This window comes from Meleagris gallopavo, chromosome 19, assembly GCF_905368555.1.
Source record: "Meleagris gallopavo chromosome 19, MGAL_WU_HG_1.1, whole genome shotgun sequence".
In the NCBI taxonomy this organism is placed as follows: domain Eukaryota; kingdom Metazoa; phylum Chordata; class Aves; order Galliformes; family Phasianidae; genus Meleagris; species Meleagris gallopavo.
Window position 1 is genome coordinate 6,478,137 of NC_139422.1, and position 26,252 is coordinate 6,504,388.

General features: G+C 38.8%; 1 protein-coding gene across 7 annotated transcripts in view; it reads right to left on the reverse strand.

The window, feature by feature from the left end:
- Positions 1 to 26,252, reverse strand: part of AK8 (adenylate kinase 8) — a 63,234-nt gene that overhangs the window by 36,481 nt on the left and 501 nt on the right. For 4 of the 7 annotated variants that reach the window (XM_085239523.1, XM_019621473.3, XM_019621474.3 and 1 more), the window contains exons 2-11: positions 26,199 to 26,224; positions 25,431 to 25,515; positions 21,424 to 21,473; positions 20,676 to 20,789; positions 15,739 to 15,807; positions 9,139 to 9,220; positions 7,432 to 7,503; positions 6,710 to 6,907; positions 3,839 to 3,970; positions 2,005 to 2,094 (exon numbers count right to left, since the gene is read on the reverse strand). In XM_085239523.1, the coding sequence (XP_085095649.1) occupies positions 2,005 to 2,094; positions 3,839 to 3,970; positions 6,710 to 6,907; positions 7,432 to 7,503; positions 9,139 to 9,220; positions 15,739 to 15,807; positions 20,676 to 20,789; positions 21,424 to 21,473; positions 25,431 to 25,515; positions 26,199 to 26,224 (918 nt within the window). The remainder of the gene's footprint in view (positions 1 to 2,004; positions 2,095 to 3,838; positions 3,971 to 6,709; positions 6,908 to 7,431; positions 7,504 to 9,138; positions 9,221 to 15,738; positions 15,808 to 20,675; positions 20,790 to 21,423; positions 21,474 to 25,430; positions 25,516 to 26,198; positions 26,225 to 26,252) is intronic. The other 3 variants (XM_003211312.5, XM_085239524.1, XM_085239525.1) reach the window with 2 other exon arrangements.

The following is a 26,252-nucleotide window of genomic DNA, read 5'->3' on the forward strand; positions in this document are numbered from 1 at the left end:
AGTTATGATTCCCATTAACATTCAAAAGCACTATGTAGTTTTATCCTTGCACATTATATTAAAAAGTCTGTCTAAATCTGAAATACTTTCTAATTTGGAGGAAGAAATGGATTACCACTTCAACTGCGTGTTCCTGAAATAAAAGGAGCTCCTTTGGACTAAGGATGTGCGTATTTTTAAGACTAAACACTACAACATCATTATTCTACTCTCCTGGGAATGCTTTTGATATCCCCTTTAAGGATTTTCAATGGTTAGATGAAGTTTATAAAATACACACAGTAAAAAAGGCCCTTCTAGGACTTATCTTTGAATAGACAGATCATCCAAACTCCAGTCTCAAACATAACTGAAATCTAGAGAGGAAGGTGTTTGCAGTGGCAGTCCTCCCCCCGCATAGAATCGTCGTAGAAATCACAGATTGGTTTGGGTTGGAAGGAATCTTACAGCCCACCCAGACCCAACGCCGTGCCACAAGCAGGGTTGCCACCCACTCAATCAGGTTGCCCAGAGCCCCATCCTACCTGGCCTTGAACAATCCTAGAGAGTTCTCATCCCCCTAGAGGGATGAGAAAAAAGTGAAACAATGGAATTTATGTAGGATTCTGAAACTAAAGGATACTCAGCAGGCACGGGTCCAGAGTCAATTGGACTACACCCATGCAGAAGCAATTTCCACACTTTAAGACCTTGGATACAATGCAAATAATAAAGGCTAAGGACTCTTGCTTGTGGGTTAAACATTGGTTAGTTGGATCTCTAGATTAGAAAGGGCAGCCACGAGCCATTAATCCACAAGCAAGTTTAGAGTTAAAATATATTACCTTGTGGTTTGATGGAGGGATAAAATACCCAAAGCTCAAGCTGCCAAGGGTCTTTTTGAAATGCTTAGGAAAGTACTGAATCTCTTCGTATGGTACTGAGAGAACATGAGTTAATTTTATAGGCTCATGTTTCAGATCTATGTAATTCAGTTACAGAATTAAACTATTGTGCAAAAAAAAAAAAAAAAAGAGACAGACTTTTAAGCTTTCTATCTCACCAAATGGCTTAGCTTGCCAAAAAGAAAAAAAAAAAAGACGACGAAGACTTTTTTTGTTCAAAGTTCTGTCAATACTAAAACTTAACTGAGATTGCTCAATTTTCACCAACATCTTCCCACTGCATTTGTCTCATTGGTAACCAGGTGGCCTGTTGCTAGAAATAGAACTAAAAATTCCTCTTTCAGGCTACTGTAATTTGGCAAAATAAACATGCTCAAACCGTACTGAAATGCAATTTATATTTTAGAACTATAGATCTTTTTTTGATTTTTAATATCCACCACAGAGAACTATCTTTGTGCAAGGAAGCTAACAAACATGCAAGTTTAAACTGCTGCCCTAAGGAGCTTACAGTATTTATGATTTATCTGAAATCACTTGCAGAACCATCATCCAAAAGCAATATATACTTAAATATTCTTTGTGGTATGCTCCTCCTACCACCATAGAGGCTAATAAGAAATGAAGTACACGGAAACTTTATTTTTGAGTTAAAAATGCTTGTGTGAATCTAGATGAACCTACAGTAGCATTTTATAATTCAATACCTACCTATATAAAAGCAGGCAGTCCTTATTATCATCTACTTGAAATTGAAATAAAAGCGAAACATGATACCATGCTTTAGAAGTCACTTTAAATATTGTTAAATTGCACATCTGTATCAGAATTTTGATTTTGATTTAGAGATAAAAAATATGGAATTCAAATTCTGGAATGTGTACAAAAAATACTGAATTTCATTGGAACAGTGGACTATTTGAAAATATTGAGGAGCTTAAAAATCTAACTTCTGTTTTTTTTCTGTGTAGTAAGTACTGTAAGTCACATCTAATGAATGGAATTAAGCAGCCTCCAGATTAATGTAATGCATACTCTAATCAAGAAAAAAAATCACTCATCACTTGTCTTTTTCCATTAATTTGTAACTACAGTGTAATGAGACAACAAGTTGCCCTACCTGGGTATCCATTGTCAATATAAGGCTTAACGAGTTCTCCAAGTTTTGTCTTGTCTGCAACAGCTTCCTTTAGCAGTTGCCCACAGCAAACTAAGAGGAAGGAAGAACAAAAAGACACAAGGTTAAATTTTAAAAAGGAAGCAACAAAGAAAAAAAAAAAAAAAAAGCACAACACTGCTGCATACTGGAATAAGGTCACTGAATAAAATAAAAGTTGTAGGTTCTTCTGGTTTGTTGTTAGGATTATTTTCTTTTTGGTCAAGCAGAGGAAAAAGCAAAAAGACTGAGCAGGGGAGAATACCGAATAAAAAAGAATACATTTGGCAAAGATCATATTAAAAACAGAGAGAAAGATACTAATCAAATAAATATGTTACTGAAATAGTAACTCAAGGGATTGCTAGTGTTTTTCACTTCTTATAAAGTTATAATTAGTGAAAAAAGTTTCACCTGCTGAACAGCATCTGAACTGCACTGCTGGGGATGCAGGATAATACGCAGCTCCAGGAAGTGACACCCTGGGTCATTTAATGATCATGCAAGAATGATACTTAAAAAACTGTGCTAATGCAATATTATCATTGACTTCAAATACACAGAATGCCAGGAGACACAGATTTAAAGTTCCATTCAGGACAGCAGTACATGAAATGTCGCTACTTTGGACTGTACAGCACTTTTGGACCAGTTATTGAGCTATTGTGTCTGGCTGCCTCATATAAGCTCATGTTACCTTGTTTTACAGAGAGGGAATCAAGGTATGGAGAAGTGATATCACAGCATGTCCTTATTCCACTTCATTTTTGGTAAATACTGGGTAACAGCATGCATTATTGCACAACCTTTCAACCAACAACTGTAAATCAGTTCTGCCCTGAAATCAATGGCACCAGCATCAGCAGCACCACTGACTTGATGAAAAAATGATGGTCTTCTGACTTCGTCTTAAATAGGCAATTCTTAACAATATTTGGTTTAAAGAGTACTCACAATAAAATTTAATGGGTGGGTAAAGCAGTGGCAATGGTATTTAGTAAAAAGAACTGCAACCCTTTTACATAGTAGTTATTTTTAAAAATGCAAATTTTGACCTAGATGAAAACACTGTGCCAAACTTGCAAAAAAAACTTGCAAAAAAACCCCACTACCTCCCTAATTTTGGTTTGTTTCTTTGTTATTTGGTATACGCTGAAAGAAGACTAGTGAAACAAATCAGCATTTTGCTTAACCAAGAGGATATTGCCAGCTGGCAAATTTTACAGAAATCAGACATTTGTTTAAAATAATTGATGGCTGCTCCAGCATTAGAAAATGTTATAGAATGTGGACACACATTATATTGATCCCATCACATAGCTGAGTGTCTGTACTGTAGCACTTTTTAACACCAGCATGTTAACCAGGAACCAGCCAAGCCTCACACTGAATTTTCTGACAGAAAAGAAAGAAAATGGACATTTTCAGAGCAAATTCTATCTTAAAAGTGCCCCAAATTTAGTCAGACAGCTGCAGCTACAATGCTATCACTCACAATCCCCCGATCCACTGAAGAATTCACAGCACTACAAGAATCCAACATGTGAAAAAGCACTGATGTAAAGGATATAAAAAATGATGACTAAAAAAACATTAGAGCTGGTTTGTCACAGAATGTATGTTCTGTTGGTATATACTTCTACACTGAAATATTTTTCAGTTCCCTCAAAAATTTGACATCCATAGCAATGGGCAGAGAAATTCTAGGTGTGAGTAAGAAAGACAGACAGCAGAAGATAAATGATCAAAAAGACAGAAAGGAGGAATTGAGCAAAGTGCATATTTACTGAGAACTTACTGTTGACAACGTCGTATTTCTGAGCTATTAGTGCTGCCTGCAGGCTCTTCCCACTGCCTGGGGGGCCACAAAAGAGAATATGAGGAGTAAAAGGGGCAGCTGATCGGGGCTGGGTTTGGACGTAGGTAAGAGCTAGAAGAGGACAGAAAGGCAAGAAATGTTGTTTATACCTTATTTCTTAAGGATTTTTAACTTATAATATAAACATTAACTCTCTCTTTTTTTTTCTTGAAGGCTGTAATCATCATCATCATTTATTTTAACCAGAAACATATAGAGATTGCAGCCCAAATCAAGACTCATAAAACTCTTGTGTCAGCAACTTCCACCGAGAAGCACTTTAGAAATCTTACCATCATTAGGCTCCTGTACCTCCTTTCATCAGCAGACATCAAATCATTTTAAAGAGCAGATTCAATTAATAATTGCTCTTTCACCATGTTGTTTTTAGCAGAAGTCTTTTTTTTTTTTTTTTGCTTGATAGGTACAATTTTACCATGCAAATTATAGAGGGAGATAATTACATTTAATACTTTCTGCAGTTTCTGAACAAATATTTAACTGTAAAAACTCAGGATGTTAAATTAATATGACATTTACAGAGCATCGTTTGTGATTAACACACTAATTACATTATCACAGACTTGTAATGTATTATGTCACAATATGGCATTGACAACACATAATGGAGCACAATTTTCTTTCTTTGTCCATCATTCTTGCATAACATGGAAAGGCTATTTGATCTCTTCTGTCTGATTCAGCTCTGTGTGTTGGATGGTATTCCTTCTTCAACATTTTCTACTGCATATTAGAAATTACAGTCATATCAATGTACAGACTACAGGAGCTTGGATGGACCACAGGATGCACGGAGTATAATTGTAGCTGCATTAAAGAGATCTGAACTCTGCCACAGCTCAGAATAGAACCTGGTAGACACCAAGATGCTATAGCAGAAGGTGGCTTGACAGTGAGGACAAATTAGGATTGTATTTGTACACAACTGAGGAGCCTTACTCTCCACACCCCTATTCTGGCCAAAAATAACACTAAAGAGAGCAGCTAAAGCTGCAGTATAAGCTACGTGAGCTTTCCAGCATCACAGATCCACATAGAAAGGCTCAACTTCATGCTACTGTATCTTGACTGCCATTGTTACCCATGTTTAAAAGCTGCACTTCTTCAATTTACTCTGCACCTGCAGCATTTAAAGTCAGGTGTCAGCCCAGGCATCAATAGGTCTATGCACTAAAGAGTCCTTGCAGAAAAATAGAATCTTATTAGGGCAACCATTAGGATTTGTGTGAATCATAGTTCTGTATTAAAATAAGACAAAAGGATTGATGGAGAACATCATCAGGATAAGTGTTTAAATTACTACTGTTAACATGCTGCTGCATACTAACAATTTTTCTAAGGACCCTGCTCTAGATGTGGAGCTATCATTATGGACTAATTAATAAAGCAGCAGCTCGAGAAAGCTCCCACTCTGCTATTTCTAGAGAATCTAGAGAACTGAGAAACTACCTCAAACTGCAACCACATAGGATCACACACATCTCTTTTTCCAGCACCACAAGCTGTACTGTGATACTACAACATGCAACTGGATGTGATGTCACATATCCTAGCAGTAATTCCATTAAAACTCAGCAATCTGCAAGACCTCATCATTGTATGAAACAATCCATTAAAATCCCAATGCTGTTCAGATCTCTGTATTTTTTAATCTCTGCCTGCAGTAATACAAAGACTTTAAGAAGAGCCGCCACAGAATCAAAACCAAGCAGGAAAATGGCAGCAGCAAAGTCTGTTTGCTGCAGAGCCCAAGATCAGCTAACCAAGGAGTGCTCTAGTTATTCTGAACATTTTCCATAACCCTGTGTATTGAAAAGCACAAACATTACAGGCAAAGCACCCTGCTTACAAATGATGCTTAATTTGCAGTAAATAACCAAGTTAATTAGGAGTAATGATCCCCTAGACAGTCTCCACATCTAATTATTCTTTAAAAAAAAAAAATCTGGCTGCTTGATGCACTACAGAAAAAAAGATCTAGAGAGGATTTTTTCATTCCAATTTTCAATTTATCTCACTACATTATTAATTAATAATAATTAATATTCAGGCACTCAAATTTTTATTTACAATTCAAGGCATGAATTCTTTATGAATTATGATACGAACTTTTAAATTTAATTAAGTAATTTAGAGGTAATTAATGCGTAAATTCAGAATATAAACTTCCTACTTGTTTATCTTAAAAGTGCTGCACTTGTCAGTAAAAAAAAAGACCTTTATGAGATGCAAAATTACTGAGATATAACAGATCATCTACAGACTGGCAGCTGCAAAGAACATTATCAGTTGGTTGTTCTGGCAATTTCCCTCTTTTCTTCTTGAAGTATCAGCACTAGAAGTCAGATTGCATTACAGTCAAGCGAAGGCAAACAAGGCTTGTTGAAGAGAAAAGCTACAAGCACAAGCAGCTTTTAAATCATGAAATGTGACCAGCTTTCAACGACTCCTACTTCTTATTATCAGACCTGTGGAAGGGACTGGCCCTTTGGGGGGGCAGCAGCTGAGCCACAGTGCAGCCTTTAAGTGACCCTCAAAGAAGTAACTGACAATTGCTGTGCTGAGCAAGCTGCTCCCTGATAGGAGGGTGCAAACAAGACTTTCTGGTTATCTGCATTTACTCAGTCCTCTGAAAATAATTATCAGGAACAGCCCAAACTCTGCAATAGAGAGAACACGACTCAGCTGGGAGCCATCCATGGTTGACTAATTTTAATCCTAAAACAATTAGAAGCTACATTTCAGAGAATAGTTTATCAACTACCATTTGCCATACAGATGCACAATTACCTTGTGATATGACATCCACACAAGGTTGGTCTGCATTGATCGATCTCAGAATTTTTTGGTAGATCTGGAACACCCCGGGGAAGTTCCTATGGTATTCCAGCAGTTGCTTTGACATCTCCTCCTCAGACAGATCTGGTTTCACCAAACGTTGCTGTACCTGCACATCACTTGGCCAATCAAAGGTTGTATGGTACACCTCTGGAAGTTAGAGAGTAATTAGGAGCTAAGAGGATGATTTCATCTATCCTGTTCAGCTCCAGTTTCAGGAAGAATATCAAGGTCTACGTTTCAGCTTCAAATTGTAGCACAAGCAATAATCTGTGCAACACACTTCTTACCTGTACTGACAGCTACTTGAGAGATGATGTGGAACTAAATCTATGTGACAGTCATTCAATGGAAGACACACCAAAGCATGCCTGAAGCTCAGGAAAAAAATCAGGATCCAGCACAGATGCATGACGTAAATTCATATGGACAGACCTAACCTTCATGATTCTATACTGCATACTCTGCTGTTTACAAAATCAATAGTGAGCTTTACATTTTCCCATATTTTTTTGGCACAGAAAATAATATAAAGTGAACACTTTTTTTTTTTTCCCAACTCTATAAATTTTATATTTATAATTATAGATTTCTACTCGTTTTTAAAGGGATGCATTAGAAGCCTTATCCTAGCCTCGTTTCTAATCAAGAACAGGAAGAAACAAACACTGCACCTTCTGTGAGGGGATCGAGCCTCTTCCCACTGTTCCTCTCAATCAGCATAGTGTCTGCAGCATAGAGCACAACTGGACCCCCACCAAAAAACAGTAGGAAGAAAAAGAAAGAAAAGAAGTGTAGTTATTTGCTTTATTTCTTGCAGCTGGTCAGTTATATTCTAGTTTTAAAGACGGGTAAATGCACTTCAAACGCACTTGTCTCCACTTGTCCCACTGTCCTTTCCCAATGTTCTACTGCAAATAATTAGCTTCACTTTAATCAGAGTTTTCCTCCATCTCCTAAACAGTATAGCAGGAGAAAATACATAATAATAATAACCTAAGAGCACTGGCTATCCCAGCCACCACATCCATTAACAAGGCTCTTCCTCACTTACATTATATCCAGAATTTGGGACAGACGAGCACCCACAGATCACCCAATCCTGATTCTCTTCTGCACCACCACCAATTACTTTACACCCAGCTATTCTGGTAGTGAAACCAGTGAAACTTATTTTTGGATAACCTCCCAGAAAAGTGTTCAAGCTTAATTAGAAAGCATCAAAAGATGGAGAATCTGTCAGTTTCCCGGGTTGCTTTCAGCTCATCATTCTCACAGTTAAATGTTGTAATTTAATTACTGTTTTCAGTGCATTTGATTACAAGTTTCAAACCACTTCTTCTTAAGAGTTTCTTCACAGTATCAAATAACATTTTCAGACACTTTTCTCCCTATTAAGGTACTCGCACACTGTAAATCTCATCTCCTCTCAATCTTCTTTTTGATTAACTAGACAGACTGAGCTTTAAGATTCTCATTCAGGTCGTGGTTGCACAGATATAATTGTGAGCAAAACTTGACTTCAAATGTTATTAGCTATATTAAAAATACATGTAAGTACCAGACATTAAACATTTTTGCCTGACTCTATTGCAGTGATTCCAAATTCTTCATTAACAGTCAAACCTCATCCAAATCAAATCCAAAGTGACAATCTGAGTTCTCTAACATTGTGTTAAGTTCAGTATGCACTGGCAAGCAGTACATCTATCACTGCACACTGTATTCCAAGCAATTGCAATCATTTCTTACATCCTAAGTAGGTTCTCTAATATATGACTTTGGGACAGCTGGCTGTTCTAGATGGCAATGGCAGCTGTACAGGTCGTGTTTGTGAGCTCTTTTTCAGTAAAGAAACGTTCCTCTCAAATCAAGTTATAATTCAGCCTCACTGGTGAAGATCAAGTTTAAAATCACGATGCTTCTTTTTCACTCGGTGCAGTGCAGTTTGCTAAGTTTGTATTCTCTAATTCGGCAGAAGAATGAATTTGTATTTAGGGGATGAGGAAATTGCTTTGGTCTGAGAATCACCAAACAGATTTAGAGATTGATTTAGAGATCTAGAGATTGAAATAATAAAAAATTTAGACCCATGCCTATACTGAAGCAAAGCTACATACAGCTGCTCAGAGATACTTGCAGGAATTTTCTCTCTCTAACATTTAGGAAGACAAGGGTTCATGTATGAAAGACAGGGTTTCAAGATTTCCAGGTTAATTCAAGATTTTGAGTGAAAGTGAACTACACAGAAACATCCTTTGGCTGTCTGGTGACTCTTTTGTCTTCAATTTTGATACTGAATTTATTGAGGATGTTTGGGGAAAAACACTGAAGGCTTTCACCTGCTGGCTGCAGTCACGCATAAACCTCGCACTGCTTACCAACGTGCCTCGGAATGATGCCAGATGATTGCAGCAACCGTGCCTGTTCCTGATTTTCAGGGAAGCCTTCCAAAATCCAGCCCTATTGAACAAAACCATGAAAGCGTTATTGGTACTAGAAGAGAAAACCCAAAAAACAGCACTAAATATCAGTGCTACTTGCAGACAAATTGCCTCATTCTCTATCACAACAGCATAATATTTGTTACAGATGCCTATGAGAGAAGAACGCAAACATGGAGCACTGGTATTTTTGTGAAGTGGCATGCACTATTACCACCACCACAGTGCAATGGGCACTTTTGTCTTGCAGCAAAAATGTTTTTTTTTTGTTTTTTTTGTTTTCCCCATGCTTGTCTTAAATAAAAGGAAACTTCTCTCTTGAATAAAAACAACCCCAAAACAATTTCTACAGTTTTGAAATATTCAAAAGGATACCAGCCCACACTGTGGATAAAAAAAGAGGCTAAACAAATCTAAAGACAGATTTAATGCCAAGAACACTGAGGAAAACATGCACGCTTTCATTATTTTCTTAAATTATACAGGGAAACTCACAGTAATGGAACCGGCGTTCCCAAAGCTAATGAAGCAACAGAGCAAAAGAAAGGAAAAAGAAAAAAGAGCCTTTTGCTCCCCTAAGTCCTTGTTATAGCCAGCTAAGTGTTGGATTGAGCATCTTTAAAAAAACATTTACGGATTTGCGAAATAGCAGAGAAGAGCAGCAGCCTCACTCTGCTTCTGCGTGATGCAGTATTTGAGAAGTAATCACTTCCCAGACTCAAGGCTGAATCTTCGGGACTTTCTCTCATTTTTATCAGTGCCTGAACCACGCGTCCTCGTCGCTACATCCCATAGCCCCAGATAACTCTGAGATACTACAGTAAATGGGAAAACCATCTTTGTACTGAAATAAGACACTTTAATATTGCATTAGCTAGCAATCATTCTCATCTCCCACATAAATCTGAAGCTCTGCCAATATGGGGTCCAAAGGTTTTTAGAAGTATTTTCGCATATCTCCATGACTTCTGTAAGAGGAAATTGGGACATTCCAATTATACACGAAAATAGAGTAGACTACTTCAAATTCTTTAATTAGCCTGGTTTCAGGAACATGTCATCCTGCTGATAGCTGTAGAAAATAAGAGCCTTAAGAAACTGCGAGCCATTCTTGCCACTCCCAGTGTTTGCTCTATCGAATTAGAATGAACTGCTGCCTAAGGTCATGCAGGTGCTAAGAAATCAATTTATCCCTGGGGACTTGCAGGAGGCAAGGCTGCACAGTATTTTTAGCAGTATGCAAGGAACTTCAGTGCTACTTCTGAGTACGTTATGTTTGTACGGAGTATATATAGGCCCAGATCCTCTTCTTGGAAGAAATGGCATCAGAGGTCGGAAGCCAATAAATCTACGCCTATTTACACAGACTACAAATCTGGCTCATTTTCTTCACTCCAAGCACAGTGCTTTTGGAAACTAAACAGAAGGAAAAAAAAAAATACAAAAATATCCAGCATGCCACAAAACCATTGCTTCTGGTGTCACTACAGCTTACTGCTCAAAATCAAATCCTGAGCAACAGGCAGTAAATACAGAAGCCTATTCTTTAACAGTGTAAGCTTCAAGATGCTTCTATACTCACTTCAAAGGTCCTTAAAGCAAAAAGGCAATAAGGAATTTTATAAATGAAAGTTTTTGCAGTGCAGTAAAACGTAGTTCAACAAATAGCTTCCTGCAACAAATACATTTCAAGGCTTAAACAAATGCAAAATAAACACACGCTACAGAAATAGTTAGCATTTTGGATCTTATTTCCAAAGGTCTCTGAGTTCCAGGGTACCAGTCAGTCCCTAATTAGAATACATTATCCATCTACTTGACACTTCAGTGAAATGTCTATTCCACCACAGAGCTGCAGCTTTGTTCAGAACAGGTTTATTGATATTCTGCTGCATTCCCTCTCCATACCCCCAGTGGCTTGGTTCTGTTTTATCACACATCAAAAAGGCCGTATGCTCAGGGCACCCCGTGCACAGCTCAGAGCTGGAGGTCTGAACAGCTGCAAGTAGTATGGTATCACAGGAGGGACAAGCTCCAAGCAGATGTCACAGATAAAAAAAAAAATATTATAAAAAAAAAAAAGAGTAAAAAGGAGTGTGGCTTGGGAACCAGCAAGAGGAAGCAACACACAGCAGAGCAAGACCTGACTTAAAATATGCCTATCATGCTTTATGCAAACACTGGTCTTTTTTGCCCTCCTGACTATCATTAAAGTGTAATTAGTAACTTCACATGGTAAATTTGCTTCTTTAAGAAGTCATCTATTTTTTGTTCTTGATAGCAGTAACCTTACATCCAAGCACGGATTGCACTTTATCACATCAAGGGTTGAACAAAGGCTAAAACCGAGTAATTCCACGGTGCCTTACTCTGTGGTCACCGACTGCAAACCTCCATCCTTTCCCCCATGAAGACTGCTATAAATACAAATTTCTGCTGGTGCCTTAATGCCAAGTGAAGTCTCCTGGGAGACCCACACCACACCAAAATTCAGTGACAAGGAAGTACACTCAAAGCCATCACTTCCCTCTCCAGATTTAAGGCATCTGGAGAAAAGGAAAACCTCAAGGTCATTCTGAAATGTAGATCTCATTCCTTCACTGGCACACTGCTCTCAGCTATAAGACCAAGCCTACAGACTTTCACACCTTCCAGCCCAATAATAATGACCTAGACATTCAATTCTCTCTTGTTATTTGACCAGCAAAGTCTTAATATGTTTTAGAAAAGACAAAACTGAGACTGGCTTGGAATAATGAAAACAGCAATAGCACACAGATGCAGCACTGAATTACATGGCACCTCTGAAAGAAATCTTAACCACAAGCATGGCAACCAAAGGGCACGACCAGCTTTGCCCTTAGGAAAACAGATCATTGCAACAGATTCTCCACATCATCATCATTCAGTGGTTGTGAAAAAGTACTCCATCTTTCTCTGCCACCTGAAGAAAGGGGACAGAAAATAACACAACAAAATGATATCAGTAATAGCTCTGCCAGGATGGATCCCAAACTGCCAACCCGGCTCCTGCAGCCTGTCAGCATTAGGAGTACAGATGATGGAAGAAGCTCCAACTTTACCGAATTTTCCATTAGGAAAAAACCCCTCATTCCCACATGCAAAGTATTTTTGTAGCTTTAGTTAACTATGAAGCTATAAAAATGCCATATTGCTCTTGAAAACAAAACAGACCCTCACTACCTTTGTATGGAGTTTCACAGAGACAGCATGATAATCTTTATCTGTCATGGCAAGATCAGAAGAACCAGTAGCCATTGCTTTCTTTTCCTTCTCTTTCAATGGTAGCCACCACCCTTCTGAATTGTTTAATACCAATCAGATGTAATTCTGCCACTATTCATGTGCATCACCAGCCTAAGCTTAGTTTCCAAGTGGTTTAAGGCAGGATTAAGGCTGCTCAGCTCTCTCTCACCAATTCATCATGTAGCAATCTCCTCACCAGCCTTCCTCAGTTCTGTGATTTCCCTCCTCAGTCCCAGCACTGGGAGTTACACAACAGCCAGAGGTGCTATAACCAACATGTACTAACCCTGAAAGATGAAAAGTTTTCCTATCAACTTCCCAAGTCCCAGGTTCTAACATAATGCTTGCAATAAGTTTTCTGTGTGTGCTGGAAGACCTACCCATCTGATCCCTCGCAGTCCTAACGACATTTGTATTAGAAGAACACACAACCAGTCTCCAGCAGAGCCGTTGATCAATAAAAATGTTCTCCTTAGAGAATGCTTGTGACATCTATAAACCTGTGAGTGTCAAAACAATGGCACAAAAAATCCTGTATTCCTACTGTCAGTGGGATGAAAGCTGTGCAATTAATGCCAACTCAATGACACCACAAGGAGAAATAAAACAAACAGCTGGTGGTACTGTGTCCAACATCCAGCTCCTCATCTATTCACATTTTCAGTAAAAAAAAAAAAAAAAGCTGACTCATGCTTTGAGAGAGATGGCATAAATCTGCTCAACGAAGAACAAAATCATACAGGGGGAATGTGGCAATTAAAATCTCTAGATCCCCTCTCCCACGGAGGAGACATGCACAATGTGAGGAAGTTTCAGTGATCATAGATTACTCTCTGTTAAACAAAATGGTTTTAATATCCATCTCTACTTTGAGAAGCCAGTTATGTTTATTTCCTAAAAATAGCTGAAATCTTAACTTAGGCTAATAATAAGAATTACATTCTTTCAGAATGCCAGGGAAACTTCAGAAATGAAGGTTTTTGCTTTTGTTGCTCCTGTAACACATCCAGTGCTGCCAGTTCCATGTTGCTCTGATAACAGCAGGAACAAAACGTGGGCAGGACACAGTGCAACTGCTGGCATCTGAACCATCTTGTCACTTCACTCAGACTTTGCATGACCTGGTACTTAAAACAAGAGCCACTTAGAGCAGCTGACAGTATCTAAATAATTCTCCATGGAAGCAAATATTGGTGTAATTTAAAAATGCAGGGTTCAACTTATCACTCCAAATTTGCAGAGATTCAGCCCCATTACCATCAGTGGGACCCGTACCTGGTAGAAAACTATAACCTAGAGACAAGCCAGGTCTTTGCTTCATACGTTACCAGTCATAAAACAATTGCACGTGTTCCTATGGGGGAGGAGAAGTACTGTCATGCTGTCATCTGTAAATACTTATGCAAACCAACGATGCACCCCAGCTTTTTGTTACAGTAAGTCTCTTGGTAAACCTGGATTATGCTAAAAATTCAATGAAATGTTCAAAAATCACCCACCCTAACTTATTTTTACTCTTTCACAGCTTTCTCTACAGATGTAAAAGGAAGGACTTCTTCCAAACCTGGCAAGTTTTATTTCAGCTTAATGACTTTTCTCAGTGACATTAAACACCAGCAGGCAGAATTTTAAATTCAATTCCCATACATAAGAGTGGATTATCTAACAGGATAGGTCACAGTTTAGTTACTGCTAGTCCTTAGGCATTGCTGGAGGAGAGCAGCATGCCACCAATTTTGCTACAGCTATATTCTGCAAGAGATATATGACACAGACAGATGTCCCCTAGCAAACCTGCCAGGAAAGAACAATTTAAGAGATTACATCTCCAGCTATTCATTACCATCCTGATCAAGTTATCCTTTCCACAGTTCATAGACTGTAATTGACCATCTGATCTAGCTTACACAAGGCAGGTCCACTGAAAGACAGCTCCACCAGCGGCCTAGGCTGAAATAACTGACTTTGCATTGCAGCACAAGAAGACCTTTATGGCAATCATTTACATCACCTGAGCTGTAAAGCAGAAACTTTCAGTCAGGGGCAGAAAACAATGATCTGAGTTCTTGCTAGTTTTGCTTCTCTTTCTTGCTAATTTTATAGATCCAGAAACATGGGACATAAGGTTTCAGCACGTTCGGTTTCTTTTGGGCCTGATGCTGGGACAAGTTCAAGAAGCAATTTTCACACTTCAGTGAAATATTAATTACTGGTCCTGCTTTATTGAAGCAACAAGGTAGAGAATGATGTCAAGGAGTAACATATTTCAGTACAGCTGTGAGCTTGCCACATCGCTGCAAGGTCAGAAGTACCAGCTGGCCTATGACCAACAGCTGAAGAGACAGAGCAACCCTTCTAAGCACATGTACTGTTTTCTGGAAATGTTGCTCAGTCTTTCATGAGTGCAACACCTGCTTTGGACAATGGGCTTTTTCCTCTCAACAGTACATCAAATAATACACATTATTATTTTGGCACCATTTAGAAAGAGGTTTTTATCCTTACAGATTTGTCTCTTACAAATAATCCTTTATAATGGCCTGACTATGGAGTCAACAAACCATAACAACACCTGAGATTCTAAAGGAAGCACATAAAGGAGGTTTTGCTTTTGCTGAGTCTAGACATTAATTTCAACCAATATTAATCTACTTAAGGTCTCTTTTGATTCTAAGTTAATAGTCTCTACTTACATTAAGATTGAGCATACTGGAGTGGAAAGGGGAGAAGGAAAGCCACCCATCTGTGGGTACAACCAAACCTATGCAGTTGCCTGTTTGTGTAATTAACAGTGAACATATTAATTATTACCTAGAGGAGAATATATGCAAATTCAGTGTTTACTTACACGGGAAGAAACAAAAGATGCAATAAGGAAGAAAGAAAATTGAAATGAATAGCATTAGACTCTTTTTCCTCTTTTCCTCAATAAGAGCTAAAGCCTTAACATATTGATTTTTATATATTTTCTGTTTATCTGTTTTGTCCACTTCAACTCTGCCAGTTGCCCCAGGCAATCAACAAAGCTACGCTTGTTCAGCCTTTGATCATCTCAGTGCTAAAAGATTAGCATATGCATACTCTCATCCTCCCCTTTATCCTGTTAATAAAGCTCCAAACTCCCTCTGCTGATGTTCAAGAAAGCAATCCGCTCCAGAGCCCCCAAAGATTTGCCCCCATTCCCTCCTCTGCTCAGGACTCAGAATGCTAACTACTATGCACGAGTTGTGTAAGTGCTTATCCACTGGTCCTCTGAGGAGCAATTCTTACTTGTTTGATGCAGTCCACGTTTGACAGACGTTCCCGGATCAGATTGGCCCAAAGCGCGTTGGGAATTTTCTAAAGAAAGAACAAAAAAAAAAAAAAAAAAAAAAAAAAAAAAGAAGGCTGCATATTCACAATGGAGTTCAAAAGGAATTTTATCATGCAGGCATATTCCGGTTAAAGGTGAACTGAGATGTCTTCTTGAAATAAATATATAAATAAAACTGTGTAAGCCCCGAGTCGTTAACATAATAGATCAGAGAGTTAATAAAGGCATAAAAATGAAGGTAAGCTGAGCACATTTCTGCTTGCCCAAGCCCACCTCCGTGTACTTTGCACATCAACATGGAAGCAGTGCCAAATTTTGCACACTGACTACCGTGTTGGACATCAAACTGGCAAAGGGATCCACAAGGATATCACACCCACATGTCATTTCTTTTACAGGTATCTGACCCACTACGTCACGTCAGCACACACAGCATTAGTGAAATGAGCAGCCATCGTGTGAGCTCAGCAGAACGTCAACCACAGACAATATGAAGATAGTCTAATTTTCAGGAAGTTTGTTTCTGCTAACTCTCTTTCATCTTCCAGAAAGCTTATTTAAATTGTAATGTTAAAGTTCATTTTAATGTTAGTTTAATTTTCAACGCAGAAGTTCCAAATGGAATTGAAGTGATACGTCCCAAGACTTTCTGTTGTGCTGTTTCTTTCTGTGACTTCCACTTTGCCCACACCTAGGGATGTTTTATAACATGGTATCTGCTATTGGGCAGGAGAACAAAGATCCTCCTCTACAGATTTAATATTTTCCCAGCCAATCTGAGTCAATGACCATTCAGCTGAATGTTCTGCCTCAGCCTCATTCACTTCGCCATCACTTAGAAAAAATGCTGCTGACAGATTCCCTGCCTCCCAAGGCATGGAATTATCTTTCACCTGACAATGTGAACTGGACTCTTTCTTCCAAGCACTTGCATACACTGTGGGTTCCCATCTCTTTGTCTAACCAAATATCCTGATGGACATGATCCTGAAATAAAGCGTTTCTGTAGGCTTACATGGTACTGAGGGATGTAAATAGATATGGTGGAAGTGTGGCAGAAGGTTTCCTAGCACACTAGTCACAAAACACTTCCACCAGGAGCACTGAACACACTACCACACGAGTTCCTACTTTAAAATAGAGTGGAGAAAGCACTGCAGAAAACAGTCCTCACCCAGCAGTGGAAGCAACAAGGTGGCCCAGTCAGGCACTGCTTTCCTTCTTTTGTTCATCTCTGCTGTCCCCAGGCCTCAGCACTCGTGGTAATGTCAGCCATTCATCAGGCAGCATTCGAGCAGGTGAAAGAGAGAAAGGGAAAGGAATCACTGCGTTCTTAAAGTCAGCAGGTCCCACAGGATGCTGTGTCAAAGCCTCCCACGGTCTCTTGCTGCTGGAACCTGGGTCTGTGGCTTTGAGTCTGTCACCTTCCAAAGGTGCATCATGCTGCTATCAGAAACAGCCAGCGTCTTGCTTACTTCTTTGATGTGTCATGTCAAGACGGGCTAGCAACTGCCAGGGGTCCACTCTGCTAAGCTCTGCCAAAGCAATTTAAATTATACTACCTTCTTTCAGTATTCTTAGCACTCTTTTGAGCAGGGTTTATTGCACAAAAACAATCCAGGTGACACACGGGTATTTCTGTGCTTTAGCTACTTCTGCTCTCTGTGGCTCAAATTCCAGCCTCATTTCCTGGGCAGTTTTCCTCCCACTGAGCAGCAGCCTACAAAACCACTTTGAACAGCTGGCTTGTAGAACACCTGATTATTGCATTAGAAACCATTAAGTCCAAAGCATATGTGGTACTATAAAGCACATTTACACATTAACATGCAAATACATCATGATAAAGTGGAACTTCTCCTCCCAGGAATCTGCAAGAATGGAAATGATACATATACATCTGATGACTAAAGCAATGCATCTGATTGAAGGCACTCTGAGCCTGTCCCAAAATCCAGCTTGGTTAATGGAAAGACATGCTGCTTGAAATGTCAAACCTTCCAAAAGGCACAAGAAACTTGGCTTAGCATTTTGAAAACCATGAGTGTGTACATTTAGCCTGTTTAGAGAAATATACACAACAAGGATGGGCTTTTTTCAGTCTGATTTTTTTTTTTTTTAATGCATACATAAGAGTGGAATAGTTCCTATTCATTTGCTCATAGTGACTTCTTGAATAGGACAGAACACTGACCATGCATAAAAAAGGGTGCCATGTGTTTTCCCTTCTTCTGTCTTCTAAGAAATCATGAGGATATGACGCAACTGTAGAGCAGTTCTAAATGATCCAGTAGTACACAAACACCTGTAACTCAGTATTTGAATTAAAAGCACAACCATCTCACAGGCCCACAGCTAGCACAGCTGTGTCAGCTTCTTATTTTACCCATCTAACAGGAGAAGTGAAACATGCAGTAGCACATCATTAGACTTCACTATAGGAAAAACCTGAAGGTGCTTTCTATTAACATTATAATAACTAGAGATGAGGGAATAATTTGCAATGATTTATCAAAAAATGTAGCCTCTTTTTCTGTTCATGGAATATTTATTGGTAGCTCATGGTTCCTCAAATTTATTGAATATTCAAATATTTTACTTCTTTTTGGAATACTTTTACATGCAGAATGATCACATTTTGCTTTGAACAGTCAATATTTAAAATTCACTACTTCAGCTGTGCTCATTAGTAAGTGGCCAGGTGTGTTAGTAGATGATTGCATGTCCAAATTTAAAAATTGAGCTAAAGAGAATAATCACATACTTTAAATACCACGAATTCTTGTGCTTTTTTTTTCTTCTTAGAAGTGAACACAAAAGAGATGAAAGCACAGCTAAAGAGAAGTAAAATATTTGAACAAATATTTGCAGACCTTTTTGTAGCATTTGCCCAAATCTGGTAACATTGGCCTACTGACCCAAAAACAAATGACCTTTGGCACAGGGGTTAATTTAGCCCCAGAAACCTTATACACACAGAACGTTCCTCTAACATTAAATTGTGTCATGTGATCTTCACACTAGACTTTCAGATCCAGTCTTAGTCCATGCTTTTCCTCTTTCCATTTATTAAATTGCTTTGGCCAGCAGTACAACATTTTAAATGCCCTGGTTGTATCAAAGATTGCATAAACAGCTATTGTTCTGTTCCTGAGCAGACATTCAAAACCTATTAGTGCTAATGGATGTTACGTGTGCTAGAGGAATCGAGTTTACTGCTTGTTTCAGAAGAACCTAGGGTCAGTTACTGCAAAGGTAGATGTAGCCAGCAGCCACGAAACAGGAAGAGAACATACAGCTCTTGAGATGATACTCAGCCTACATTTTAAGTTACTCTCTGCCTACATTTTAAGTTACTCTCTGCCTACATTTTAAGTTACTCTCAAGGTTCAGTTGATTTGGAGGAAGCAAGGAGTTCCCTCCCAGTGCTAGGAGTTACATACAAAGAGTCAAATTTGTGTAAAAGAACAAAAGAAATGAGTGAGTGATTTAACATTCAGCATTTAACATCTCAAAAACAAAGGCAAACTGCACAGTGCTGAAACACCCACAAATTCTGCTCTTCAGGCACTCCTCACAGCCCTCACTACCTGATTAGCCTTGACATTTTTGCCTTTCATCTTCCACACCATCCATCTTTCTAAACCAAATAAGCCCAAAAGGACACCCTTGAAAGTACATCTGTATAGTCTGAAATACATTAATAATTAGAGTAATTAAACCAACGGGAATTTTTGCTTTAAATTCTCCCCCATCTAAGCTGAAATTTATGAATCTAGTAAAACAATCTCTAATAATTAGAACTGAAATTTCAAAGTACATATGCTCAGTAAGAATCATTTTCTATCATCCCAGTCAAAAGCAAACCTTTTTGCCAGCAAGTTCCACCATTTCAGTGATGTCTTTCCTCTCAGATCTTTAAATATATCACTTGAGGTATCTCCAAACTTCACTCAGTAATTCAGTGCAATAGACACTACTCTGTTTTCAACTTAGTTTTCTCAGGAAACCAAAATTATGAAATTACACTACCTACCACCTTAGCAAGTTCTGAATCCGTTGGCCAATTCAAATCAAATTTAGCAGGGATATGGAATTATTACAGACATGAAATTCTTTCTATTTTTATGAAAACAAGTGATGAAGGAGAAAAGCAACTCAGAGTGGTGGACGTGGTAGAGATGGTCACAGAAAAACATACTGCTTTCAGTGAAAAACCTGGAATGGTGCACTCACAGTTGGACAAAGTGCACCTGGGAATGGAATGATCTCCTGACTCTACTGCTATTGCCTCAGTTTGAAAGCTTCCATAGCTTTCAACAACTGACTGAATTGTCATTCAAATTTTGAGTTGATGCACTGAGTTATTCGTGTCATGCTACAGAGAAATCAAATGTGCACGACTAAGTAGCTCTGTCAGATCAAAAAAGAATTCTCTGTGTACATATTTTGTACTGAAGGAAGCCTCAGAGATTAATGCTTACTTTATGGAGATTACCAAATATGCTGAAACCAGAAGGTGCTTTGTTTAATGATATAATGAAACATTCTTTAAATGGTACCGAGCATTCCTGGGCTTCCCTCAGTTCTGTCACTCATGTCCAAGGTTAATGTTTTCAAGATCTCCATTATTCTACATTTTCTTCCTCTCTTGCCCCTAATTCTATGCCCTGACATATTTTTATACTTGTAGATATCTTCTTATCAAGCAGAGGCTACCCTTCCTCTCTGAAGGGCCCTGCACCTACGTAAACATAAACTGATGTATAAACCTCCATAGACACAAGAATATTTACCCTGATCTGCTCAACTTATAGCAGTAGAAATCATGGAAATGCCACATAATTCTCCTTCTGTGCCATGAGAGCTACCATTATTATATCCTCTTACACACCTGTTTTCTTTCTTTATATGCCTTTGCTTCCTTTGTCAGAGCTAATGTTTCCTTGGAAAGCAAAGTCTCCTGAGAGATACGTATGGCATCCAAATGTTTACAAAGCCGTATTGCCTGAGGAAAGATAAAAAAAGTACAGGATGAAATATCTGGAAAGAAAATGAAGCATTTTTTCAGCAGACTCAAGAAAGAAAGGGAGCTTTCCTCACCTTCAATTTAAACAAGCAGACTATATGTGTAACTTTAAACAGTATCATACAAAGACGTTCAAGAATCTGCAGCTTTGAATAAGGCCTTTTTCATCTACCTGACTATAGCATGGATTTTAAAGAAAGCATTCTTCCTAGTATGCACACAGCACCATCATCTGTGAAGTTTCTGTGCTCAGCTCTCTCTGTGGTTCAAACACGACTTCGACACTTTCAGTGTGGCCAAGAGAGACAGCCAGCCATGCAAACAAAGCAATCAGCAATGTGGGAACACCACAAACTCCTCCCAGGTTCACTAAAAAGGCACGCAGAGTTCTGCTGCATTACAGCAGTACCACCACCACTACCCCTGCAAGTTCTCACAGAGCTCATTTGAATGCTCCCATTTAACATACAGGTTATGGTAAATAACCCTATGAATGCCACCCTTCAACGTGCCTTGTGCTCTTCTATAACTGGCAATTTTCACAAGTGCTGTGCTGAGTAAAAAGCAAGAAGGTATGTGGGGAGTGTCAGAGCCCTGAAAAGAGCATACTTACCATTGTAGTTTTACCAGAAGCAGGTGGACCAAGTATGCAAATCCTTGGAGCTAAGAAATGAGAACATGAGAATGTTAAGATGTTTGGATTCTCCTGTTCCACTTGTTTCCTTGTTATTGCACAACATAACCATAAGCACAATGAAACAATTATTGCAATAGGAAATCTGACTGAATGTAAAGTCAGGACTGGGCTGTGCTGAGGAGAAAGAAGAGGGAGCACTCAGTCAGTGCCACCTTGGTCTGTCTTTAACCTCCTAGGCTAATTAGACCGATATCCTAACTAAACATATCATTTAAGCATATTTCTATGTGTTCTAACAGATAAACAGTCTATGGGATGAACCAGAGCATGAGGAGGAACATTTTCTTTTCTCAGTTTGACTTCTATTTCCAACAGACTGATTTAGAGCATATTTTGCAATGAAAAAAAAGAAGATAGTTTGTGTTTGCAGGACAAGACTACTTAAAAGTGACTGTTATTGTAATCATAGAGTTGTTGACATTGGGTGGGATCTTTGGAGATCACCTAATCTCTTCTCATTTTCCTTATGAAGTATGCTAGCAAAAACACCAAACTTTGGCAAAGCTTTGGCTCCCATCACAAAAAAAAATGAGACTTTGCATTTTAGTTGCAACTAAACAGCTGTGTCAGGGTTGAAAGAAGATTTAGATGTTGCAAAACTAAGCACTTTTTCCTCTACGCTTTGACAGCTGCCTTCATGTTCTCAAGTCAGTGTTGAAAGGCCTTTTATTTATTTTTTTTTTCCCCTCTCTGCATGTTGTATTTCTCTGCTGCATGTCCCTCACCCAAGATGGGGAGAATTCTCCGTCCTGCCCCTATAGTTGTAATGTGAACAGAGCAGGGGCAAGGCAAAACAAAAAAAAAGGGGGGAAATGGAGCAATTTTCAGGAAAGTACTTGGGACTTTTTGCACAAACATATTTTGGGCTGCAATCCCTGGAGCTGTCATTTTCTATTAATGCCTTTGATGTTTTCTCAGGAAAATAATAATAAGAAAAGATCATCTAGAGAAGGGGCTGGCAAGGGCTTACCAGGAGTAATACAGGTCAGCACAGAGGAGGGATCTGCTCACCCCCAAACCTCTTCAGTTCTTGGTAACCGAGGGAAATACAGTGTCTGATGACAGCAGACATGGAAGGATGTGAAATGGATTTTTATGAGGCCTTCCACGCACTTAACAGTTATTGGGCAGGTGCAATTTTTAAACATACATGAAACCCAAATTACAGATTCATCTTTACAAAGTTATCTGACTCGGAAGGTTTAAGAAAAACTCCCCCTTATTGGTTCTTGCAAGTGCAACAGAACTAGTACACAATGTAGAAAAATACTTTAAAAGGATACATCAGCTGTTTTTATCACCTAATTTCTTTCAAATGTAATGTGATTAAATCCTAGGGCTTTTTTTTTTTTAATCTAACACCTTGAAACTCCAGCCCGATACTTAGGAATTATTTATAAACAGCGTCATAAAAGAGTGCTCGGGTGCCAACACTAATCAACTTCTTCAAACCACTTCAAAGAAAATCAAAAAACCTTTCCATCCACAGATCCTTTTGAGGTTTAACTAGGAGCATGATTTAAAATTCACAAGAAAACCCTTAGGTATTGAAGCTTTAATACACAGCTTTCTTGGACAAACGTTTGATAAAAAACGAAACATACCATTATATACACCATATCATGCTTTAATATTGCCCAGGGCTACTGTAAATGCTCACTTTGTACTAAATCTGGTTTTCTCTCTGCTTAGTGACTCGCAGCAGATGGGGCAGCGTAATTCACTGATTTACTCATTTGCACACTTGTAAGGCTCCTCTAAAGCATTCTCCCCAAACATCTGACACGAGGGCACAAGCAGGACATGGCTGGATGTCATATTTAACCCCCTCCAATCAGCAGACAGTCGGTGCTTAATGCTGCAGGTCTGGACCTCCAGTCTCTAAACGAAGTCAGAAAAATCTGGAAAATGACTTTTTCTGCGGTAACAAATCATATTTCATTCTGTGTTTAGTCTCGATGTTACAGGATTTACTCTTCCAAGCACTATTAAGTTTTAACATCCGAGGATGCTTTTAGCAATAAACAAAATGAATTCTGGAATAATGAAATATGGCTGGACTCTCTGCATTCCATTTAGGTCCAAAAGAGTCTATAATTAATATTAATGCAATAAAATCTGCTTAATTTGTAAGGGAAATTCCTCGTCAAAGAGGAACAGTGTGTGAAGAACATTCTTACAGAACTTTGTTAAATTCCTTCGGAGGTACAGCTGTAAAGCAGAAGCTCACAGAAATGCTGCTTGGATCCTGAAAGCTCTCTTTGTTAACAAAAACCAAGATACAACGTACAAAATTTGCATCTCTGTATATTAAAGAATTCTCAATCTTCGTATCGTTCATTAAGGTTTTCAGAAGGATCACACAAAAGAAGAGTATCACAGAACTGGAGGCACAAACCCGTTGGTGTGCACCTGACCTAGGAGCTTTCTGAGGCAGTTGTGAGCTATAATCATCATTAGACTTGTTTATATTTTTAAGAGTACTTTAGATCTTATTATTAATTAAAAAGGGTTTCTAACTTCACACCTGGGATAGATGCAATACTCCTCTTCCACACGTCTCTGTTTGAAATTTTCTCTAGGGCTAAAGCTGTCTAGCAAGGCAGGATCATGAAAATTCATTGCTTTACTGATGGCTCTAATAAGGGTTTTTTTTCTTCTAAATAGTCAGCACCTTCTGCCATGATCAAAAAGGTAAAATCAACCTTGTTACAGATTTCTGTTACGTTATTTTCCATATAATTTATCTCTAAAACAACATTTAGTCTCTAATTTTAATTGGAGCGCCTTCCCCTTCTTAATAGCTCATTCCAGACCAAAAGCAGACAGCATTTTTCCTCTGACAAACAACTGCTGCAGTTCTATCTTTAGCCTCCAAGAACTGAAGCCACAAAATGGAAGCCCGCCTATATCCGCTCAAACAATTCTGTGGGGCTCAACAACAAATGTTACAGTAATGCAGAGAAATCTTATCAGCATTCTATCAAGCTGAAATTCCTCTGCAAATTGCCCACGGGCCAATAAAACAGATTGATTACTGGTGCTGCCCACATCAGGAAGGGTCGGGCAGAATTTGCAGGGTTTGATATTTCTTTCTGGTTTTGATACTGAGCGGTGTTTCAGCCAACATCCATCTGATCCCTACCACGATGTATGAAGATCTCAGAGCACCTCCAGCGATAATGACTTCATTGATGCTGCAGCAGAACTTTCATAATGGTTTACTCTGGTTTTAAAGAAACATCAAAGCAACATGACACCAGCTATTCTTGACAGCTCACGCAGAACAAAAATTAGAGTTCTGTTGTGCATATCCAAATAGAATCTGCCTAAGGGTGAACAGTTTGTAAATCAAATTATTTGATTGAGTGTACATGCTTTTATTGTGCAGAGTACAGCCTTCCCATTCAATTTACCAGGTTTTGTTATCCACACAAGTAGGCACACTCACTGTTCCTTCATCTGAGATGCCACTGAGCGGTGGAACTCATTAACAACAGCTAGTAACTAACTAATCAAAAACCAGAGAATCTGCCAGCCCAGGTAGAATGGGAAACCAAATTTACACCTGACAAAAGGAGTAATTAGTGAGCTTAAAGACAACAGGAAATATCAGATGGGGCACAGAACACATTAATAATTGATACAATAGAACTCTTTGTTATTCCCTTAGAGGGTTTCATTGTTATAACTGTTATAAGTGTATTTTTTATTAGATTAGCCACTTAAAAAAAAAAAAAAAGATGATGATGAAATTAAAAGCACCTTACTTATAACCACTGCATAACGCTCAATTCTTTTTATTCCTTCCAAGGAAGGGTCTGAAACCTTTTATCCACCCTTTGCCAACCAAAATGCCATTTCTGAGCAGCTCTTTGCAAATAAGGCCTTGCACTGTCTCTAATCTCTCAATTTTCACTTACCATCATCATTGTGCTGCTTTAAATGCTCTATCATAAACTGAATGGGGTCCTCTGGCTTATGAATTAACAGCTCTTCAAGCATGTTCTGAAAAGCAACAGGACAAAGTCAGAGGAAAATTAAAGGGCTCTTAGTCGCGACATGATGCAGTGTTACAGCAAGGTGGTGATGAGGACCTTACTCACTCATTTTCTTAGGTCCCTTTCAACAGACAAAGCAGGGAATATAAACCCTATTTTAGAGGCTGAAAAAGTGAAATATGGTTTTACAGTAAATAAATAAATGAATTAAATGAAAACTCCACAGCAATTTGCTTTTGCTTATTTTACAGAGACCCGAGGGGTTTTGCCCCAGTGTTGCAGTGGCTGAGCCAGTACTAACATCAATCCACACAGACAGCACCAAACCAGCCTCCTTAGTGCATTTTTGGGGGAAGTTAAATCTGTGGCACATCCCCACAAGTGCCCAGCGAGCCTAGAGGTCAATGGGATAGATGGGGCCCACAGGAAACACACTCAGCTGCCCCAAACCAACCAATCAAAACTACAAAAGCAGCACATTTTGCTGCTTTAACCTTGCTGCTCTCTGTCCCGCCATAAAACTAGCAGGCAAAAAAAGGTTTAAAGCCCTTTTCTGAACAATGATTTTGGATCCTGTTCTCCTATTGCAGAATGGAGGCTGTAGGGGAGCTGAGCTGAAGCCCCTCCAGCAGCACAGATCTCTCCTGACTGCAGCTCTATGGGCAAACACGACTCCATCCGTTTTCTCACCAGGATCTTCAGCACAGCTGGGAGTTCTGTAATTAAAAGGAAACCTCAAACAGT